The 20452-nt window shown below is 51.4% G+C and overlaps 1 protein-coding gene across 3 annotated transcripts; it reads left to right on the plus strand.

Moving 5' to 3' along the window:
* Positions 1-12: 12 nt before the first annotated feature.
* Positions 13-19905, plus strand: AMDHD2 (amidohydrolase domain containing 2). 3 transcript variants are annotated; one of them, XM_079782771.1, is made up of 11 exons: positions 13-237; positions 378-514; positions 596-735; positions 9343-9397; positions 9566-9778; positions 9865-9953; positions 10034-10178; positions 10251-10358; positions 10510-10578; positions 11415-11516; positions 11902-19905. In XM_079782771.1, the coding sequence occupies exons 1-11, from the start codon at positions 155-157 to the stop codon at positions 11988-11990; spliced, it is 1230 nt and encodes a 409-aa protein (XP_079638897.1). In that variant the 5' UTR covers positions 13-154; the 3' UTR covers positions 11991-19905. The 3 variants fall into 3 exon arrangements, 2 of the variants coding, with proteins under 2 accessions (XP_079638897.1, XP_079638898.1); XR_013814109.1 differs by lacking the exon at positions 11902-19905 and having other exon boundaries at positions 10487-10578; XM_079782772.1 differs by lacking the exon at positions 11415-11516.
* Positions 19906-20452: the final 547 nt, after the last annotated feature.

A 20452-nucleotide genomic window follows, 5' to 3' on the forward strand; every position in this document is an offset into this window, starting at 1 on the left:
GAGAGCCGTAGGGTGTGCGGTCACGTGGGCACGCTGGTCACGTGGCATGCGCTGTAGTCAGCTGAGGGTCATGTGGGTGGGGCCCCGCTCCGGGGCAGGACTGGGCTGCGGGGTTTCCGGCGCCCGCAGCTGAGCTCGGCTCATTCGGCTCAAAATGCGCGACGGAAAGGGCTCTTCGCGGGCCCCAGTGCTCCAGTTCACCAACTGCCGCATCCTGCGGGGCCGAAGGCTGCTCAGGTGGGGTGTGGGGCCGGTGGGTGCGGGGCCTGGCGCTGCTGGAGTGGAGCCGGCGGGCGCAGGGTCTGGGCGTGGTGGACGCGGGCTGGGTGCAGGGTGCTGGGCCGGCGACGCGAGCCCCCACCCCTCTCTGTCCGCAGGGAGGATCTGTGGGTGCGCGAGGGCCGCATTCTGGACCCAGAGAAGCTCTTCTTTGAGGAGCGGCTCGTAGCCGACCAGCAGCGGGACTGCGGGGGCTGCATCCTGGCGCCCGGCTTCATTGACGTGCAGATCAACGGTGCGCGTCAGGGCCTGGGGGGTGGAGGCCCAGGGGCGGAGCTCTGAGCCTCGTGCGACCTCTTCTTTTCTGTGGCCACAGGTGGATTTGGCGTTGACTTCTCTCAGGCCACAGAGGATGTGGGTTCGGGAGTAGCCCTGGTAGCCCAGAGGATCTTGCCGCACGGAGTCACCTCTTTCTGTCCCACCTTAGTCACCTCGCCACCAGAGGTTTATCACAAGGTGAGGTCAGGCGCCGGCCTCAAGCAAAGGGGGCCCGAGAAGTAGCCAGCTCCTTAATTTTCAGATAGCATCTCCTCTCCCCACAAATGCCCCTGGGCGCTTGGGTCTGACCTTACCTGTCGACCTTCCTCCATCTGGTCCTTGGGTCCTGTCCCCTGGTCGTTCTCAAATTCATGTGTCCCTCTGCCTGCTGCCCTGGGCCCGCTGTCATTTCCGGTCTGTCTGCTGCAGCTGTCCCCACAGGCCTCCACATTTGCTGCCTCAGCACCTTCACCTGTCACATGCCTTTCCCACTCTATACTCTGGCTACCTCCAGGTCCCAGAAACTGCCTCCTGGATCAAGGCCATGGGGACTTTCCCATTGCCACATCCTTAGCCACTTCTCAGGCTTTTCCCTGGCTAACCTGCCTGTGGTATATGGTATGTGGTAAACATCCTTCCAGAGAGAAGCTCCATTGTACTCCAGCCTTTCAGCTGCTCTTGCCTACACCCCACACCCTCCCACTTTACTTCTGACCTGCAAGTCCTGCTATTCAGGTGTCTGGGATCCTTTTTCCTTTAAGAAGTTTTACTTTTCATGCGGGTTCTTCACTTTTACTCTTTGCCACATTTAATTATTTGGTCTCATTCTCTGTGTGTGTATGTTTTATTTTTCCTGAGGTGTTTGAGAGTAGGTTGTATAGGTCATGCCTCTTTACTTCTTAACACCTAACTATTTCTTAAAAGCATGGGTATTGTGTAGGCATCATGGAGTTATTGAGTTTAGGAAATTGTTATCTTTTAAACTACCATCTTTGTTCCAGTTTTGTAGTATTTTTTCTTCCAGTACAGGATCCGTTCCAGGATCACTGATTGCATTGCCCTCTGTGGGGTTCCCTCCTGGGTGCATGGAGATAGCACCAGAGCCAGGCGCTGTGTGAGGTGGATGTGGGCTCCTGACTTTATAATCTATCAGCTGGGAGACTTGGGAGACTCCTTACTCCTTTTTTTTCTATATATTTCAATAAAATATATTTTATTGATTTTTTTTTTTTTTTAACAGAGAGGAAGGGAGAGGGATAGAGAGTTAGAAACATCAATGAGAGAGAAACATCAATCAGCTGCCTCCTGCACACCTCCTATTGGGGATGTGCCCACAACCAAGGTATATGCCCTTGACCGGAATAGAACCTGGGACCCTTCAGTCTGCAGGCTGATGCTCTATCCACTGAGCCAAACTGGTTAGGGCTCTTTACTCCTTCTGAGCCTCAGTTTCCTCAAACCTAAAGTGAGAATAATGATGGTATTCATCTTTTAGAGTTGTTGGGTGCTCAGCACTGTGCTTGGTACATATTAGGCACTAGCTAAATGTCAGCTATGGACATCGTTCTGGAAATTGATCACAGCTCTCCCATCACAGTCAGATGTTAAAAACCAAACTCATCTTCCTGTTACAGACTTGCACCTGATTCCGGGCTTTCTCTCCTGGTCATCATCCTATACTTTCCCGTACCTGGAATCCTGGAACATGCTCTCCCTCTTACTCCTTTGTTCTTTGTCTTCCCCCTTCCCAGTCCCCACCAGGGAGACTTAGTAACTGTTATCCTAGTCTCCTGAAGAGTGTACAGGGCTCAGCACAGTACTCACACTCCTCTTCTGCCCTGTCTGCAGGATAAACACCACCTTCCCAAACATTGTCTCCCTACCTGCCAAGCATTTGCCCTGCCCAGGCACATTCCAGCGATTCCAGGCAGTTGCTCTCCTGCCCACCCCCACCCCTCACCCCCAGCCCTCTGCCTTTCTATGTCTGCTGCACCAGCTGGTTCACATCCTTCCCCATCTCCCTGCGCAGTACATTGGCTCATCATGATACAAACTGTGAGATCTTTTCCTTAGGAGAAGGAGCTACTGGCCAGAGGACTTTTTTTCCCAGCACTCATCAACCCCCTTAAACACTTACAGGATAAAGACCTTGGGAAGCAGAGAGTAAACTGATTTATAGTGGAAATTGTTGAGGGCTTTGAAGATAAAAATTTTAATACAGGTATCATCTTAGAAACTACAGGACTGCTCACTTGGATGTCTCCCCTACCCCCATTCCCATCCACCCCACCTTCTTCCATGGCCCATTCATACTGAGCAGAACTGGATTGCCCCTTTGTCAGAGTTACCCAGGTTTTGTCATCATGCTCTGCTCCATTGAGATCCCCTGCTCTTTCTCGGGGTGTCCTCCAGCCTTGCCCTTTTCTGTCCTTCCAGGAGGGAGGTTGGCTTGCATTGTTCTCTGCTTTTCTAAGGCAAGATCAGGTACCTCCTCAGGGGGCAGCCGGGTCATGGCCTCTGGCCCACATCTTCTACACTTCGATCTTTCCCACTCTTTTCCTCCCTTGTAGGTGCCTCATTCCCTTCACCTCTAGACTGTTTTTTATTCTGTTCTCTCTGCTTAATGCTCTCTCACTTTCCCTCTTAAAGCTGTTCTGGAAAAACTCATCCATTGTCTCTTCTTTCATCTTTAGTGAACTTATATATGTTATAACTTACATGGCTTATTAGGAAAAATAGTAGCCCTTTGCCCCCACCACTTCTCACTGAGGGACAGTCACTTTATTTTTTTTTAATGGGACAGTCACTTTCAACTCAGTTGACCCTTTGGAATTTACCTTATATCTCTAAAAACTATGCTGGTACTCCTGCTTGAGTTCTTTCCCTGGTCAGGGCACGTGTTCAGTTTAGAGCAGTATATATTTGCTTCCCATCAGGAACTTAATGATTGGCTCTCTTTGGCCCCTTGAGCAGAGCCTCTTTTAGCTCTTTCAGCTTCTTATCCTCCCCAAGTAGTTTCTTGCAATTTTTGTTAGATTAGTCACTGGGACTGTGTAAAGAGGACTTGTAGCTCATTTACATTTTTAAAAAATCCTCACCTGAGGATTTTCCATTGCTTTTAGATAGAGTGGAAAGGAGAGAGCAAGGGGAGGGGGGGCAGAGAGAAAGAGAAAGAGAAACATCAGAGTGAGAGACATATCGATTGGGTGCCTCCTGCACGCTGACCAGGGCTTGGGAACGAGCCTGCAATCCAGGTATGTGCCCTTGACTGGGAATCCAGCCCGAAACCCTTTGGTGCTCTGGGCTGACACTAACCACTGAGAAACACCAACCAGGGCTACGTTTTTTTAAAGATATATTTTTTAATTGATTTTTAGAGAGAGAGGAAAGGAAAGGGAGAAAGAGAAACATCAGTGTGACAACGGAACATCAATCATCTACCTCTTGCACAGCCGAACCCCAGGCCTGTGCCCTGATGGGGATCAAACCAGCAACCTTTTGCTGTGTAGGGGATGATGCTCCAATCAACTGAGCCACACTGGCCAGGGCTGCATAGGTTTTTCCCTGCTGACTTAATGCCAGGCTTTCTGCCAGGCTTTCTGCCAGTTGTCTCTCTCCTCTTTGGGGATATTTAGACAGGCCAAGGGTTTCATCTGGTTCGTCTTCTTGTGGAAGCCTTTGGGACCTACTTTTCCAGCACTGGCTGCTGGCCTTACCTGGCCACGCTGTCCTGGGAGTCCCCTTACCCTCACGTGGAGGGTCCTCTGGCCTCTCTCTGCTGGGTCTTTCTGTGTTCCGTGTCTTCCTCTCTGGTTTACATCTTCGTTTGGTGGAGCACATCCTCCAGTGACTTTCGGAGAGGGGTCGGAAGAGGTAAAGGTTTTGAGATCTCGATAGTCCGAAAATGTCGTCTCTGGATTGATGGTTTGGCTAGTTTAGAATTCTTTTTTTTTTTTTTTTTTAATATATTTTTATTGATTTCAGAGAGGGAGAGAGAGAAACATCAATGATGAGAGAGAATCATTGATCAGCTGCCTTCTGCACGCCCCCTACTGGGGATGGAGCCTGCAACCCCAGCATGTGCCCTTGACCAGAATCGAACCCGGGGCTCTTCAGTCCGCAGGGTGACGCTCTATCCACTGAGCCAAACTGGCTAGGGCTAGGGTAGAATTCTAAGTGAGGAGTCATTTTTCTCTAGAATTTTAAAGGCACTTAACTTCCAGAGTGCTGATGAGAACTTGGAAACCATCTGACCCCTGACCCTTTGTGTGTGACCTGTTTCTTCCCTCTGGGAACTTGTGGGATCTTCCCTTTGTCCCTGGGTTCTAAAGTCTCAGGGTGGCATTTTGGGGACTGGGGGGGAGCTCTTCGACTTTGCTGGCCTTCGTCGGGCCCTGTCAATCTGGAAGTTCAGTTTTGGGGGGTTTTTTTGTTTGTTTGTAGGGGTGGATATTTTTATTAACCTAAAAATAAAAAGGCCTTTTAAAGTGAGAGGCAGCCCTGGCCAATATAGCTCAATCCCAATACACCAAGGTTCTGATGGGTTCAATTCCCAGCCAGGGCACATACAAGAATCAACCAATGGCGCTGGCCAGTGTGGTTCAGTGTTTGGGGCATTGTCCCCTGCACTGAAGGGTTGCGGGTTCTTTCCCTGGTCAGGGCACGTGTCCAGGCTCAATCCCCAGGGGTGTGTAGGAGGCAGCTGATCAATGATTCTCTTATCATTGATGTTTCTATCTCTCCCTTTCCCTTCCTATCTGAAGTAAATATATATATATATATATATATAATTTTTTTTAAATATATTTTATTGATTTTTTACAGAGAGGAAGAGAGAGGGATAGAGAGTTAGAAACATCGATGAGAGAGAAACATCGATGAGAGAGAAACATCCATCAGCTGCCTCTTGCACACCCCCTGCTGGGGATGTGCCCGCAACCAAGGTACATGCCCTTGACCGGAATCGAACCTGGGACCCTTGAGTCCGCAGGCCACCGCTCTATCCACTGAGCCACACCGGTTTCGGCTATATATATATATTTTTTAAAAAGAATCAACCAATGAATGCATAAATAAGTGGAGCAGCAAATCAATGTTTCTCTCTCCCTTCCTCTCTAAAAATCAATAAATAAAAAATTTAAAAATAAATAAAGTGAGAGGCAAAGGATTTATTTGAGATCAAGGAATAGCTATTTGGGAAGCATTGATTTAGGCAGCAGTCCAAGTAATGTTCTGATTTGGAGACAAAGGCAATGGATATTTATGTGAGAAGGGGAAGGGGAACAGTTACATCAATTAAAGGAAGGCATTTTTATTGGTGTGGATAATATAACAGGGATGTTAATGTTTTTATAACTAAATATTAAATCATATGTTGTTATTATTTTTAGAGAGAGAGAGAGAGGAGAGAGACATTGATTTGGGAGAGAAACATCGATCGGTTGCCTCCTGCACACATCCTGACGGGATCGACCCCACAACCTGGGTATGTGCCTTGATCGGGAATCGAACCTGTCACCTTTTAGTATGGGACAACGCTCCAACCAATTGAGTCACACTGGCCAGGGAAATAGTGATGTTAATTCTAAACAATCTTTTAATTTTCAGTGCAGTAGTCATAATAACTGCTTTCTTGTTATCTTTGCAAACAGTTCTTTGGGATACAATGTTACTTAAGCCCAGTCCAGATGGTTTATTTTGCCCTGTTTTAACATTTCAAAAATGTAAGGTATGAGATGTGCAAGGGAGTTCCTCTGGCATGGTAGCTCTGGTTCCATCATATAGTGACATTTATTATATATTTTTGGCACTTTAATGTGCAAGTGCTTGCTTTTCCCCCCCGGAATGTTCTTTTTTTTCTAACATCCAATTCTTGTTGTTGTTGTTGTTATTGTTTGTTTTGTTTTAGGAATAGTTTATTGATTTTTAGAGAGAGGAAGGGAGAAGAGAGAAACATCAATGTGAGAGCATAACATTGATTGCCTGCCTCTTACACACCCCCTACGGGGATCGAGCCCACAACCCGGGCATGTGCCCTGACTGGGAATTGAACCAGCAACCGCCTGGTGCATTGCAGGACGCAACAAACTGAGACACACCGGCCAGGGCTCACATCCCGTTCTTATTTCATGGGTACGAGACCTCTCTTACATGTTCTCCTTTCCTTGGGTTTTTGCTCCCAGCCAGGTGTGTCCTTTCAAAGGCTTTCTCAAGCTGGTAGGCCTTGGTCATCTATTCGGATTGAGAACAGTTCTCAGCTAGCCACCAGGAGCACCAGGGGGTTCCTGAGAGCACCCTTAGGTTGAGATCTCTGAGTCCTTTCTCCTGAGCTTGTCAGATCCCCAGAGAAGAGTCTTGTTCTGTTCAGAAGGAACAGTCCTGACTGGTAACATTCAGGGAGCATTAAAAATATAAACTTCAGCCCTAGCTGGTTTGGCTCAGTGGATAGAGTATTGGCCTATGGACTGAAGGGTCCCGGGTTCAATTCTGGTCGGGTGCACATGCCTGGGTCGTGGGCTCAATCCCTGGTGTGGGGCGTGCAGGAGGCAGCCGATCAATGTGTTTCTCACATCTTTGATGTTTCTATCTCTCCCTCTCCCTTCCTCTCTGAAATCAATCAATAAATATATATATGTGTGTGTGTGTGTATACATATATATATATACATATATATACATTATATATATATAAACTTCAGCCCTAGCTGGTTTGGTTCAGTGGATAAAGCATCAGCCCGCAGACCGAAGGGTCCCAGATTCAATTCTGGGCAAGGCACGTACTTTGGTTGCAGGCTTGATCCCTGGCCCTGGTTGGGGTGCATTCGGGAGGCAACCAATCAATGTTTCTCACATCAATGTTTCTCTCTCTGTCTCTCCCCCTCCCTTCCACTCTCTAAAAATCAATGGACAAATATCCTTGGGTGAGGATTAACGACAACAATAAAAAATATATAAAAGCGTCAGGCCCTGGCTGGGTGGCTCATTTGGTTAGAGCAGTGGTCCGCAAACTCATCATTAGTCAACAGAGCCAAATATCAACAGTACAACGATTGAAATTTCTTTTGAGAGCCAAACTTTTTTTTTAAAATTTCTTTATTGATTAAGGTGTCACATATTTGTCCTCATCCCCCCATTCCCATCCCACACCCCTCCCCACGGATGCCCCAACCCCCTGTTGAACTTAACCATTGGTTAGGCTCATATGCATGCACACAAGACCTTTGGTTGATCTCTCCCCCCTCCCCCCACCCTCCCCTATCCTCCCTCTGAGGCCCGATAGTCCGATCGATGCCTCCTTGTTTCTGGTTCTGTTCTTGTTCATCAGTCTATGTTGTTCATCATTTCCCCTAGATGAGCGAGATCATGTGTCACTAGAGATATACTTATAAGAACTGAATGTGAGACGAGCAATGATAGTTATGCTGACAGGCAAATGAATCAGTCTGTAGTGAGTTTCTTTCTGGACCAACAGTTCTTTTGAGACCCAATATCAATGTCCACCAGTTCCTTATGTGTACATGTCGGCACTGACCCCTCAACCAGAGGGAGTCGGACCTGCATTACCACCATTTGTCCACCATCCAGAGCTGACAAGAGCCAAACTTTTTAAACTTAAACTTCTTCTAACGCCACTTCTTCAAAATAGACTCGCCCAGGCCGTGGTATTTTGTGGAAGAGCCACACTCAAGGGGCCAAAGCGCCGCATGTGGCTCGCGAGCCACAGTTTGCTGACCACAGGGTTAGAGCATTGTCCCAACGTGTCAAGGTTGCGGGTTCAATCCCTGGTCAGGGCACATATAAGAATCAACCAATGAGTGCCTAAATAAGTGGAACAACAAATCAATGTTTCTCTCATTCTCTCTCTCTTTCTCTCTCCCCCTCCCTTCCTCTCTCCAAAATCATATACATTTCATTTTAATTGCCCCATTTTCTGCTTCTACCCACGTGTGGTTTACTTCTCTAGGCTCTTGGCAGGGCACACTCGGGGATCCAGCTGCTCTTTAATGAGGCTCCTGCTGTTTGTCCCCCACTTCTCAAGGCACCAGGTGTTGCCGGCCTGAGCCCACGGGGGCTTTGGGGCCTTGTTTCCTTCCTTTCCCCACTGCATGGCTGCCCACATCTGCCCAGCCTTCACTTGGGCTCCAGCCAGGGTCAGCCTGCCCTTCTCCTGTCCTCTCTGTCACACCGGGTTTAAGCCTCTTAAATATCTCTGTACTCTGTCCCAGGCTCACCCAGGGACTCTGCAGTATTCTGTGGGCTCCTTCCCCACCTTGAAGGAGGGAGATGTGGGCTGGGATGCTGCCTGCCCACCCACCTCCAAGATCACTACACAAGTGACCCTCACGACTGTCCAGCTCTAGGCACAGTATGGCCGTACTGTCAGTGCCTGAAACCCTGCTTTTGCCCCTTGCTCTGCCTGGATTGCACGTACTCCTTCGCCTCTGGCCCTCAGGGAGGCCAGGCCCATCACCCTGTCTGGGTCCAAACCCTTGGGGCATGCTGCCTGGACTTGGGCCATCTTGAGGGCCGTGCACCTGACCCTTGCCTGCGGGGTCTCCTCGCCTCCTGGTCCTCATAGGCAGGCCAGCCTTACATCCCAGGCCTGTCATTCTGGTGCTGCTGACCTGCCCTGCTGGTTCTGAGCGCCATGCTTTCCCTGACCATGGTTGGGGGCCGTTGACCATCTTCTAATACCTGATGGAAGGCCAGTGAGCACTAGACTAGGCTCCAGACTGTGACCTTGGCTGGGCTGTAACATTGGTGCGGGGCCACTGGGGGCAGGGCTTTAACAGCTGGTTCCCCCCAGGTCCTTCCTCAGATCCCTGTGAAGAGTGGTGGTCCCCATGGGGCAGGGGTCCTCGGTGAGTGGCTGACCCCTCTCCTCGCCCACACCCTGGGAGGTTCCTATGGGACCTGTTGGCAGTCCCTATGCATCCAGATGCCCAAATGGGGTGGGAGGAGGGGCAGGTGAGAGGGGCAGGGGCTGCAGGGTGAGAGGCCTGCTGGAGCCATCCACTCCCTCCTACCAGGTGTGCACCTGGAGGGTCCGTTTATCAGCCGGGAGAAGCGGGGTGCACACCCTGAGGCCTACCTGCGCTCTTTTGAGGCCAATGCCTTCCACGATGTGCTGGCCACCTACGGATCCCTGGACAACGTTCGCATTGTGACACTGGCTCCTGAGTTGGGCCGTAGCCATGAGGTGATCCGGGCACTGACGGCTCGTGGCATCTGTGTGTCCCTAGGTGAGGGGGTATGTCCCACCTGAGGGGGAGGGCCAGCCTGGGGCTCCTGGGCTGGTGGCAGGATCTGAGTGCAGGTCCCTGTGCAGGGCACTCTGTGGCTGACCTGCAGGTTGCAGAGGAAGCCGTGCGGAGCGGGGCCACCTTCATCACCCACCTCTTCAACGCCATGCTGCCTGTGAGTGCTGCCCCAGCTCCCGGGCGGGCGGCCTGGGGGCTCCTGCTGTAGCTCAGCTTTTCCATCCTGGCCCTGCCCAGTTCCACCACCGTGACCCTGGCATCGTGGGGCTCCTGACCAGTGACCGGCTGCCCCCAGGCCGCCACATCTTCTATGGAATGATCTCCGACGGCATGCACACCAACCCTGCTGCCCTGCGCATTGCCCACCGGGCCCATCCCCAGGGTGAGCGACGGGGCAGGGTGGGGCAGGTAGGAGGACCATGTGGGGCAGGTCTTGAGGCCTCTTCACCCCCAGGGCTGGTGTTAGTCACCGACGCTGTCCCTGCCCTGGGCTTGGGCAATGGCCGACACACGCTAGGGCAGCAGGAGGTGGAAGTGGACGGGCTGACGGCCTATGTGGCAGGTGAGTGACTGCTGCCCACATTAGAAGAGCCCCTCAGCCCCTCTGGTGGGGTGCAAGAGCCTAGGTGTCCCCAGCCAACCCACACCCCATCCAGTGTGCCTGGTGGCCCCTGCCCTCCACCCCCCCAGAGCCTGCCCTCTCTGCTCTCAAGGCACCAAGACGCTGAGCGGCAGCATAGCTCCGATGGACGTCTGCGTTCGGCATTTCCTGCAGGCCACAGGTCAGCGAGGCTGGTGTGTGTGTGCGTGTTGGGGCGGAGGCTGCATCTGAGAGAAGCTGGACATCCCTTGTCTGTCATGTCTGGTGGGGTTCCTCAGGGATGGGCATTAGTAAGTTGGTAAGGTCCCACGCATGGGAGGGGGAGAGGAGGACAAGCAAGCAAAGAGCTGGAACCCAGGGTGACAGGCACCCAAGCCTGGGCACCCAAGACTTTGCCCCACATGAGAGCAGGGCATTGGTCCAGGGCCTATGGGATTGCAGGACTTAGCAGGTACAGAGCTGTGATGAAGTGGAGGGGGCCAGAACAGCAATCCAGGCTCCGGGGTCAGGCTATATGTTCTAGGGGAGGTGGGTAGGGGTTATCTGGCAGAGGTTGTGGTTGGCCAGGCCCCATGGGGCTCTTTGCAGCACTGGGTAGGGTGTCATGCTGGGAGCTGAGGGTCACCAGGGTCCGAGTTGCTGTTTAGAGCAGCAAGGAGACAGGCTGGAGGCAGGAGACAGCTGTGGCCTGGCCTGGGAGTGATGCAGGAGGCAGAGGAAATTGGGTTTGGTTATTTGACTTCTTGGTAGGGACAGAGCACCAAGTCCTAGGTGGCCTCATGGATGCCCAGGGAACTGCTTTCTTGTGGGGTGTTCTCCCTGGGACCCAGGAGAAGGAGGGTCCCCACAGGGCTGGGATGGGTGAGTGGCTGCGAGGGATGAGACTGGGGGGGGGGTCTTGTCTACCTGCTGCAGAGTCCTGGGATATGTCCCCACCACCACCCTATCCCTAGGACTTGGAGCTCCAGGGCTGTGGGGGCGGGGTGAGATGGTCACCCTGCTGTGTCTCCTGAGCAGGCTGCAGTGTGGAGTCGGCCCTGGAGGCTGCGTCACTGCACCCCGCCCAGCTCCTGGGACTGGAGAAGCTCAAGGGAACCCTGGACTTTGGGGCTGATGCAGGTCAGGGTCCAATGTGGGGTGGCCTGGGCAGCCTGAAGGTTCAGGAGTTCTTGGGAGGCCTGGGACAGGGACAGGGTGGCAGAGGGTGGAATCTCCCCTATGTCCAGGCAGCCTTACCCAGCCAGCCAGCCTCGGTCCGGTCCCACTTTCCCAGCAGGCCAGGCTTTCTGACATCTGAGACAAGATCGGGCAGGGGGCTGCTGGGACCCTTATTCCTTTCTCCTGCTGCCAGAGTCTTGGTTCCAGGGCCTCGGTCAGTCTGTGCTGGGTCAGGGCATCCTCTCCTACATAAGTTGTGTCCCAGGCTTTGGTTTTCCCACCAGCCTTGTGGGTAGGAGGGGCAGCCCCACCCCTGCCTCCTCCTCACGGTCCACCTTTGACCCAGACTTCGTGATGCTCGACGACTCCCTCCACGTTCAGGCCACCTACATCTCAGGCGAGTTGGTGTGGCAGGCGGAGGCGGCCAGGCAGTGACCTGGGACCACAGCTGGAAAGGACACCCAGCCTCACCTGGACACTGACAATACTGGGCTGCTGAGGAGCTGGTCTCCGAGGAGTGAATGGGAACCCTGCCCTGGGTGAATGACCTTAGCCCTGGAGGCGACTGGCTTGGATAAACCGTCTACCCCAAAGGGACTTGCCTGGTCTCTGAGTTTTGCTTCAAAGCAGGCTTCTTGCTGGTTTCCACTGTCACCCTGGTAGCCCTCCTGGGGCTGAGGTTGTAGCTTAGGATTGGGAGTGGGTGGACTCCAGCTCAGCCCAGCCTTGCTAGGAGGCATCATGGGGTCTGTTAGAAGGGTGTGTCTGAGGCCTGCAGACTTGCAGGCAGATGTGTCATTTAAAATGAATGGAGGGTGGGAGGGGGAAGCCGCAGGCTAGAGGTTGAAAAGCTGAAAACTGGCAGGAAGAGGCTTGGGGACAATGAATGGGGACAATTTCAGAAGTTTGCCTGTTGTGGGGGCTGAGGGAAAGGGTACATCTTGGAATTTTAAACAGGAGAGCATTGGTCTTGAAGACAAATTAAGATATGGGCAAGGAATATCTTCATTTGTGCTCTCAGGTGGGCACTACAGAGGTTTGGAGGTCAGGTGTGTGGGTGTCCTGTGGTCTTCTCTGCACATCACCCAGCACTCCTCTCTGACCTTCAGAGGGATCCACACTGGCCTCCGGACCCCAGGTGCCCAGCTCTGATTTCAGGAGGCAGTGGTTGGAGGACCCCTGAGCTGACAGTGGCCACTGCTCCCTGGCCTGCCTGACTGGACCAGCCCTCGTCCCACCTTCATGAGCCCCCAACATCATCCAGGCTCAGAATCTTTTAGAATCTTTTCTGAACAACCAACTCCCAGGAGGGCTCCATGAGCCATCCTGTACTCTGGTGTTTGTACAGCTGTAGGTAACCCTGTCTGGTGTTGGTGGGCAGCTTGTGGTCACCAGTGTCCTGTGCCCTGCAGGACACAGGGTCCGACTGGACCCCACCTTCCGAGTCTCCTCGCCCTGGCAAAGGTCCCTGGGAGAGGGCAGATGAGCTCGGCTAATAGGCTAGCAGCTGAGCAGTGGTTGTCAGCACTTTCCTGGTACTGGGCCTCATTCATGATCGATGGGTGTTCACGTGCTCTGTTCACCTGCCAAAATCTAAAGGGCTGTCCTGTTTGTCATCTGGGGCACTGAGTCCCAGAGCTGGCCCGGCCTAGTCAACCGTGGGAGCCTGCCTTCGACCTGTCGGCTCTCCGGGTGGAGAATCGTGGAGGCACTGGTTGAGATGGTGGCCAGCCAGGTGCCACCAGAGATGACAGGAGCCAGCACTGGCTGGGAAGAAAGAGCACTTCAGGCAAAGGGAACTGCCCCACAATGCACAGGCTTAGTGTGTTGGAGGGACAGAACTAATGGCCACTGGGGCTGGAGCTGGGCCCTGCAGCTGCCGGGAGAGTTCTGATGTTATTTGAAGTGTAGAGGCGGTGGCTGAAGTATCTTATTTTTTAATTGTGGTAAGATACATGTAACAATCATCATTTTTTACCATTTTTAAAAAATACGTATTTTTATTGATTTCAGAGAGGAAGGGAGAGGGAGAGAGAGAGAGAAACATCAATGATGAGAGAGAATCATTGATCGGCTCCCTCCTGCATGCCTCCTACTGGGGACCAAGCCTGCAACCGAGATATGTGCCCTTGACTGGAATCGAACCCAGGACCCTTCAGTCCACAGGCCAACACTATCCACTGAGCCAAACCAGCTAGGGCATTTCTTTTTTTTTTAACCATTTTTGAGTATACAGGTTGTTGGCATTAAATACATTCACATTATTGTGCAATCATCACCACCATCTCCAGAACATTTTCATCACCCCAAACGGAAATTGCACCCATTAAACACTAACCCAAATTCCCCCTCCCCCAGCCCTGGCATCCGCCTGTCCACTTTATTTCTAAGTCTGAGGCTGCCATTTTAAGTTTGCCTTTGAGTTGCTGTGGGGTATGGTGCTGGGGGTTGCAAGGAGACCCTGAGGGGCTGTCTGTCTGTGGCAGTGGGATGAGATGAGACAGGCTTGCCCAGGTGGCAGTGAAATGAGATAGGCTTGTCCTACTATGGGTGTGGACTGGGAGGCAGGGGAGGTGATGCTAGGTGTGTGCCTGACTCACTGGAGTGGGGGTGACTCACTGAGATGCAGAGGCTGAGGTAGGATCCCTGGGGAGGTGACCTGGTCTGCTCTTAGGATCTCCTTGGCTTGAATGTGTATGAATGGGAAGGCTTGAGGGCCCAGTGTTGGTCAGAGCCTGGCCCAGGGACTGGTTTGGCCCAGGCTGCCACCACATTTTTTTTTTAAGTCATATGTAAGTGTTTATTCCATTACTGCTGACAATATGGGAGAGCAGCAGATCATCCACAGAAATCTCTGCAGCTCCCCATAAACCAGCTGCTTATGCAAGGTAGGACAAGGATTACATGGGGAAGCAGGGACTACAGGCATGAGGAAGTAGGAGTCTGGGGTGGGACTCACTGTTTGGGCAACAAGGCTGTTAATCTTTCCATGATAATAGGCACTTCCCGGGTGAGAATGGTTCCAAGGTTGACTCCCAGGTCCCGGGGGCGTACAACTCCCAGCAGGTCAGAATGTCCTTTCTTTAACCAACAGGAGGCAATCGTGGTTAACAGAGCATGATTAATATTTCCCATAACCATAGCTAGTCCCCAATATTCTATTCTTGCCCCTACCATTTCCCCACTGCTATTTCTATCATCTCATATCTACGAGATTAGTTTTAGATGAAAAGTCTCATCCTGCTGGACTGTATCTGCTTCTGCCTTGAAAGCAGTTCCCAGGGATGGAACACACCACATGCAGGATCTTGGGTATGTTTTACATCAACTGAGACTTGTCAGAAAGATTAAAACAGCACATTCCTTTAAATTCCTCACAACCGTGGTTCTGCTGCAACAGCAAATAACCTGTCGCTGCCCGATTTTCTAGAACTGCCTCCCTGACCTGGCTCAGCTCTTGATTTATCCCATGTATAGCCCTGGAGATGGCATTCGGGGCTTTTGCCTGCTACAAGCCAGCTGGATCCCTTCCGCATTAAGGGGCCTACCATTAGCAGCAGAACAAAAGTGGTCAAAGCAATACAGTCAACAGGGCTCCACAGGTGGAGAGCGTCATTGCAGTCCAGTGCCACGGGCTTGAGAATGTCTCTTTTGGTTCAGACCCTGTAAAGTTTCTGAGGCTTAAAGACAGTCAGTCATCCTAAGGAACAGGGCTCCCCCCCCTCCCCCGGCCCGTGCTGTTGGCAGGGAGTTACCCCACATATCAGAAACCAACCAGCCAGCAGCTAAGTATGTCCATTACTATAAGGGAAGGTGAAATTATCAGAACAATTCATATTGTAGTTAATAGCAACTGAAAGACAATAACTAGAACAGACCTTTGCCAGAGAGAACTACTACACTAATCTTTAGAGGAAACATCCCTACATCCTTTTCCCAGACAGTGGGTCCCAACATATAAAGGTCCCTGTATATGACTTCCCAAAATGAATGGATGAATGGGATAATTCTATCTATTATCAATAGGTGTCCCAGCTCCTACTCGGCAAAATGTAAAGGTCGGTTCTGCATAGGTTCCTCCACTGCCAGCTTCAGAGCAGCTGCAGTGGTGGACGCACGCCTCAGGGTTTCATCCGTTTCTGCGGGTGGCCTGCCTCACACCTTCATGCTCCCAGTTGGGAAGAGGGCCTCCCGACTGCCAACGGTGGGAGACGGCCAACCGCACATGGGCCTGGCGCTGGCGGGGTTCCTTCCGAAGCCTCAGGCTCACATCAGATGACAAGGACACTGCGGGAGAAGATGCATCGGGGCTGGACGCTCATCTGCAGAAAGGTTTTGAGTGGTCCAGGTCAGAGAAGGCAGTTTGGGAGTGGGGGCTGGACCTCAGGTATCAACCACTGGGAGAGTTTGACGGTGGCCGCGCCCCCAAATAGGGGCTGAGCCTGAGCAGCGGGGCTTTCACGGTGAATCTGTAGTAGGCAGTCAGGCCTGAGCGGAATAGGAAGATAAGCCCCAGGCAGAGGGTCCCCACCACAAAGAGCACCAGGTGCCTAGCAACGGGCAAAACTACAAGCACCACCACTGCTGTAAGCATTAACCCTTGTAGATGGCATCTAGCCTCAGTGGGGTTTCAGCTCCGGACCCAAAGAAGCAGCCAGCCAGGCAGGGCAATGACATGGCTGACAGAACCAGCTGCCATGACTAATGACCCTCTGGGCTGTGCTGACCAATTAGTGGATATCTTGACCTTGAGGGGACACACTTGGGAACCAGATGAATATTCTATTGAGATTTTCCCCTGAGACCTCCATATAAAAGCCCTCAGGACTGAAGCCCCAGTGCAGCTCTCTAGGCAGCTGCCAAAACCTTTCCTCACCCCGTTCTCCCAGATGTGTTTTCCTTGCCTTTTTTTCCCCCCCTCACCCGAGGCTATTTTTCCATTGATTTTTTTATTACTTTATTGATTAAGGTATCACATATTTGTCATCAACCCCTTCCCCCCGTTTTCTTCCCAACCCCCCCCCCACACGCAAGCCCCCCTCCCCCTGTTGTCCGTGATCACTGGTTAGGCTCATATTCCATTGATTTTTAGAGAGAGTGGAAGAGAGAGAGAGAGACATGGATTGGTTGCCTCCTACTTGTGCCCCTGCCAGGGCCTGGGCCAGGGAGAAGCCTGCAATCAAGGTATGTGCCCTTGATCAGAATTGAACCCGGGACCTTTCGGTCCACAGGCTGATGCTCTATCCACTGAGCCAAATCGGCTAGGCTGCCTCTATCTCCTAAGCTCCAAGGGCCCTTCTTTTGCCCCTATAGCTTGTTTCTTGAACCCATTTCTTCTATGGCTCACTTCTACCTCACACTTTCTAAATAAACTTATGGTTTTCGTCTTGGCTCTGAATTCTTAGGCAGAACTCAAGATTGCTGAACCCATGTCCAGTCTGACTTGCCAGGTCTAATACCTGGTGCCCTTTCTCCACCCAAACTCCAGTCCAACCTGCTCCCCTGCACCCTGGGCTGAGAGTACCTTCTGAATACTCCCAGGTACTCTACAGGGACACAGGCCCAAGATGGGATGCAGCGCATCAGAACTCACCATAGAAGGGGCTCCTTCATGGGGGGTGAGTTCTAGAGAGTGAAAATGGAGCAGGCCTCTGTAGAGCCAATGAGGAATCCCAGAGGGCGGCATGCACCATGGCAAAGCTGTAGGGGCGAGGTAGTCCTCTGAACCAGCAAAAGGGCGGATGGACTGGAAGCCAGGAGCCAGCAAGGCAGAGTAGCCCAGTGCCCCTCATGGCACCTGTAGACCAGGCTTAGCCCCAACCCGCTGGGCTCTGCCTCTGCACATCTTCCTGCCCCACAATGCCTCTCCCCCAGCTCTTATCACCCCTGTAGACCTCCCTTTTTCCCTCCTCATCCCACTGCATCTCTGCAGACATCAATTGTACCCCTAAACGCCCAAGTACCTCAACCCTTCCCCCCTCTGCCTGCCTTGGAACTTCCCTTCCATTAACAGCTTGGTGCTGTTCCTTCCAGTGTGATCCTGCACTGGTTTCCCCATTTGTGTCTGGGTTTGTTTTATAAACTGACATTGTATTCTTTTTTTTCTTTTTTAATATATTTTATTGATTTTTTAGAGAGAGGAAGGGAGAGGGATAGAGAGAAACATTGATGAGAGAGAAACATCGATCAGCTGCCTCCTGCACACCTCTTACTGGGGGTGTGCCCGCAACCAAGGTACATGCCCTTGCCTGGAATCGAACCTGGAACCTTTCAGTCTGCAGACCGACGCTCTATCCACTGAGCCAAACCGGTTTCGGCTGACATTTCATTCTTGATAGAGCTCTGCCATTCACCATTTTTTTAGTTGAACATGAAGAGGGCTTCCCTGTTGGGGACACATGCATCTGTTTCAATACTTTAACAAGGTGTCCAGTGTTCGCTAAGATGGATATTCCCTAACTTAAAAATATCCTGCTATGGACAATTTCATTTCTGCTTACCCCAACCCCAGCTGCTCCGGATTCCTACTCCTCAGAAACTACCTATATATATAAAAGCCTAAGTGACCGAGTGACCAGTCGACTGGTCACTATGATGCACACTGACACTCAACACACAGGATCAGGCTCCCTCCTGTCTGGGTTGGGCCTGCAGGAATCAGGCTTCCTCCTGTTGGTATCAGGCCAAAAACCAGCTATCCAACATCCCCCAAAGGGTCCTGGATTGCAAGAGGGCACAGGCCAGGCCGAGGGACCCCACTAGTACACAAATCTGTGCACCGGGCCTCTAGTGAAATAATAAATGTTGTTTTGTGCCTTTAAGTTTTAGGGAAATGTTACACAATGCTAGATAACTAATGCACTAGCTGTGTGGTTAGGCAAGTTCCATTGCCATGGAACCCCATTTCCTCCTTTGTGCCGAGTGAGAAATACCTGAACTAGCACAGGCCAGGTGCAAGCACAAAACCTGGTTTGCAGTTAGTACTTCACACAAATGGTCCATGTACATAAGGCAGCCTTTCAGCCACCTCCCAGGATGGGTATGGTCATCCTGCCCCTCCCTAGGTGGAACTTGACCTCACAATGTCAGGCCAAGCCACTGCACTCTTGGCCCAAGGTCACCTTTCTGCCAGGGGCAGAGGCTCTGGGCACAGAAGGGACAAAGAAAATCTGGGGGCTGTCCCTCCCATTCCTCCAGCCAGGATGCCCGTGAACTCCGCTGGGACAGGTGAGTACACCTCCCCTCCTGCTCACTGTCCTGAGAAGGGCAGCCAGAGCTAACACATGGAGGGGGTACCCTGCCTCTCACTAGGAGTGAGGAGCAGCCTGGCCTGGCCTGGGCTTTACACACTGGCTGCCACTGAGGCCCCACAAGAGCTGAGAACTGTCCTACCATCCTTTTTCAGCTGCCACTCCCTGCCCTTCTGCTGCTGCCTGCTCAGCTGCCTTCTTCAGGGCTACCACCACCCCTCTCTCCTCACCCCTTCCCTGAGGCTGGCTGAAATGTGGTGGCTCCACCTGCTGCTCCACTGGGCTCTAGTGCTCAACCTGTTCTTTCTCCCTGTTCTCTGAGTTACTCAAGAACTACATGGCCATGTTTTGGTGTAAGAGGCTCTAAGTTTTTAAAAAAGTTAAAGACCCCAGTTCATAGTCTGCAATTTGCTGCTTTGCCTTCACTCTCCTTCTCTGCAGAGCTTTGCCTTGTTCTTTTCAGAAGCTGCGTAGAATTCTTTAGCAATAATTTACCATTCTCTTGTTGATAAATATTTTGGTTGTTTTTCTTTGTGTGTGTGTGTGTGTGTGTGTGTGTGTGTGTGACATTAAAGCCACGCTGTCACAAAGATCCTTGCACAGCTTTACATTCCCACGGGAGAGCTTCTTGGGATTTCCACAAAGAAGATATACCCATTTCATTAATTTTTATTTGCATCAATGTTGAAGAGGCCAAGGAATTCTAAAAAGGCTTGTCAAGAGAAACAGTAGCCCCTGCCTCAGGTCTCCCTACTCATATTCCACTTACTACTGGTTTCAGTGTTTTTCCTGTGATTTATGTCCATCTTTTTAAACACTATCTTGGTACTTTGTCTTCATTCATTATCTACTGCCTTTCTGTTAAAAGGGGTGAGGAGTCAGCTCACTCTTACCTTCTCCGCCTCCAGTTTTTACCAAGATGGAGTATGATAATTACCAGTTGAATCAGTGCATCTGTATTATGACTGTAAACATCACCCACAGCTGAGATGAGTGAGATGCCTAGGAAACTGTGTTTGCCCTTCTTTTCTGGTATGGCTGTTTTTCTGGAGTTTTCCTCATCTCTGCCAGCTTTTTTTTTTAAATTTTATTTTTATTTATTTATTTTTTAAAAATTTCTTTATTGATTAAGGTGTCACATATTTGTCCTCATCCCCCCATTCCCATCCCCCCCCTCCCCACGGATGCCCCCACCCCCCTGTTGTCCTTAACCATTGGTTAGGCTCTTATGCATGCACACAAGTCCTTTGGTTGATCTCTCCCCCCCCCCCCTCCCCTATCCTCCCTCTGAGGCCTGACAGTCCGATCGATGCCTCCTTGTTTCTGGGTCTGTTCTTGTTCATCAGTCTATGTTGTTCATCATTTCCCCTAGATGAGTGAGATCATGTGTTACTAGAAATATACTTATAAGAACCGAATGTGAGACGAGCAATAATAGTTATGCTGACAGGCAAATGAATCAGTCTGTAGTAAGTTTCTTTCTGGACCAACAGTTCTTTTGAGACCCAATTTCAATGTCCACCAGTTCCTTATGTGTACATGTCGGCACTGACCCCTCAGCTCTGGATGGTGGACAAATGGTGGTAATGCAGGTCCGACTCCCTCTGGTTTGGTCTCGCCCGGATGCAGGGGCGCGGCTTCACCCGG

The sequence above is a fragment of the Cnephaeus nilssonii genome, assembly GCF_951640355.1.
Source record: "Cnephaeus nilssonii genome assembly, chromosome: 2".
Classification (NCBI taxonomy): domain Eukaryota; kingdom Metazoa; phylum Chordata; class Mammalia; order Chiroptera; family Vespertilionidae; genus Cnephaeus; species Cnephaeus nilssonii.

Bases quoted from the DNA above. Each gene is read 5' to 3' on its own strand.
- AMDHD2 (XM_079782771.1), top strand. From the start codon at position 155: ATGCGCGACGGAAAGGGCTCTTCGCGGGCCCCAGTGCTCCAGTTCACC. The intron at 515-595 runs GTGCGCGTCAGG...CTGTGGCCACAG, and splicing joins CATTGACGTGCAGATCAACG to GTGGATTTGGCGTTGACTTC. The intron at 10,179-10,250 runs GTGAGCGACGGG...CTTCACCCCCAG, and splicing joins CCACCGGGCCCATCCCCAGG to GGCTGGTGTTAGTCACCGAC.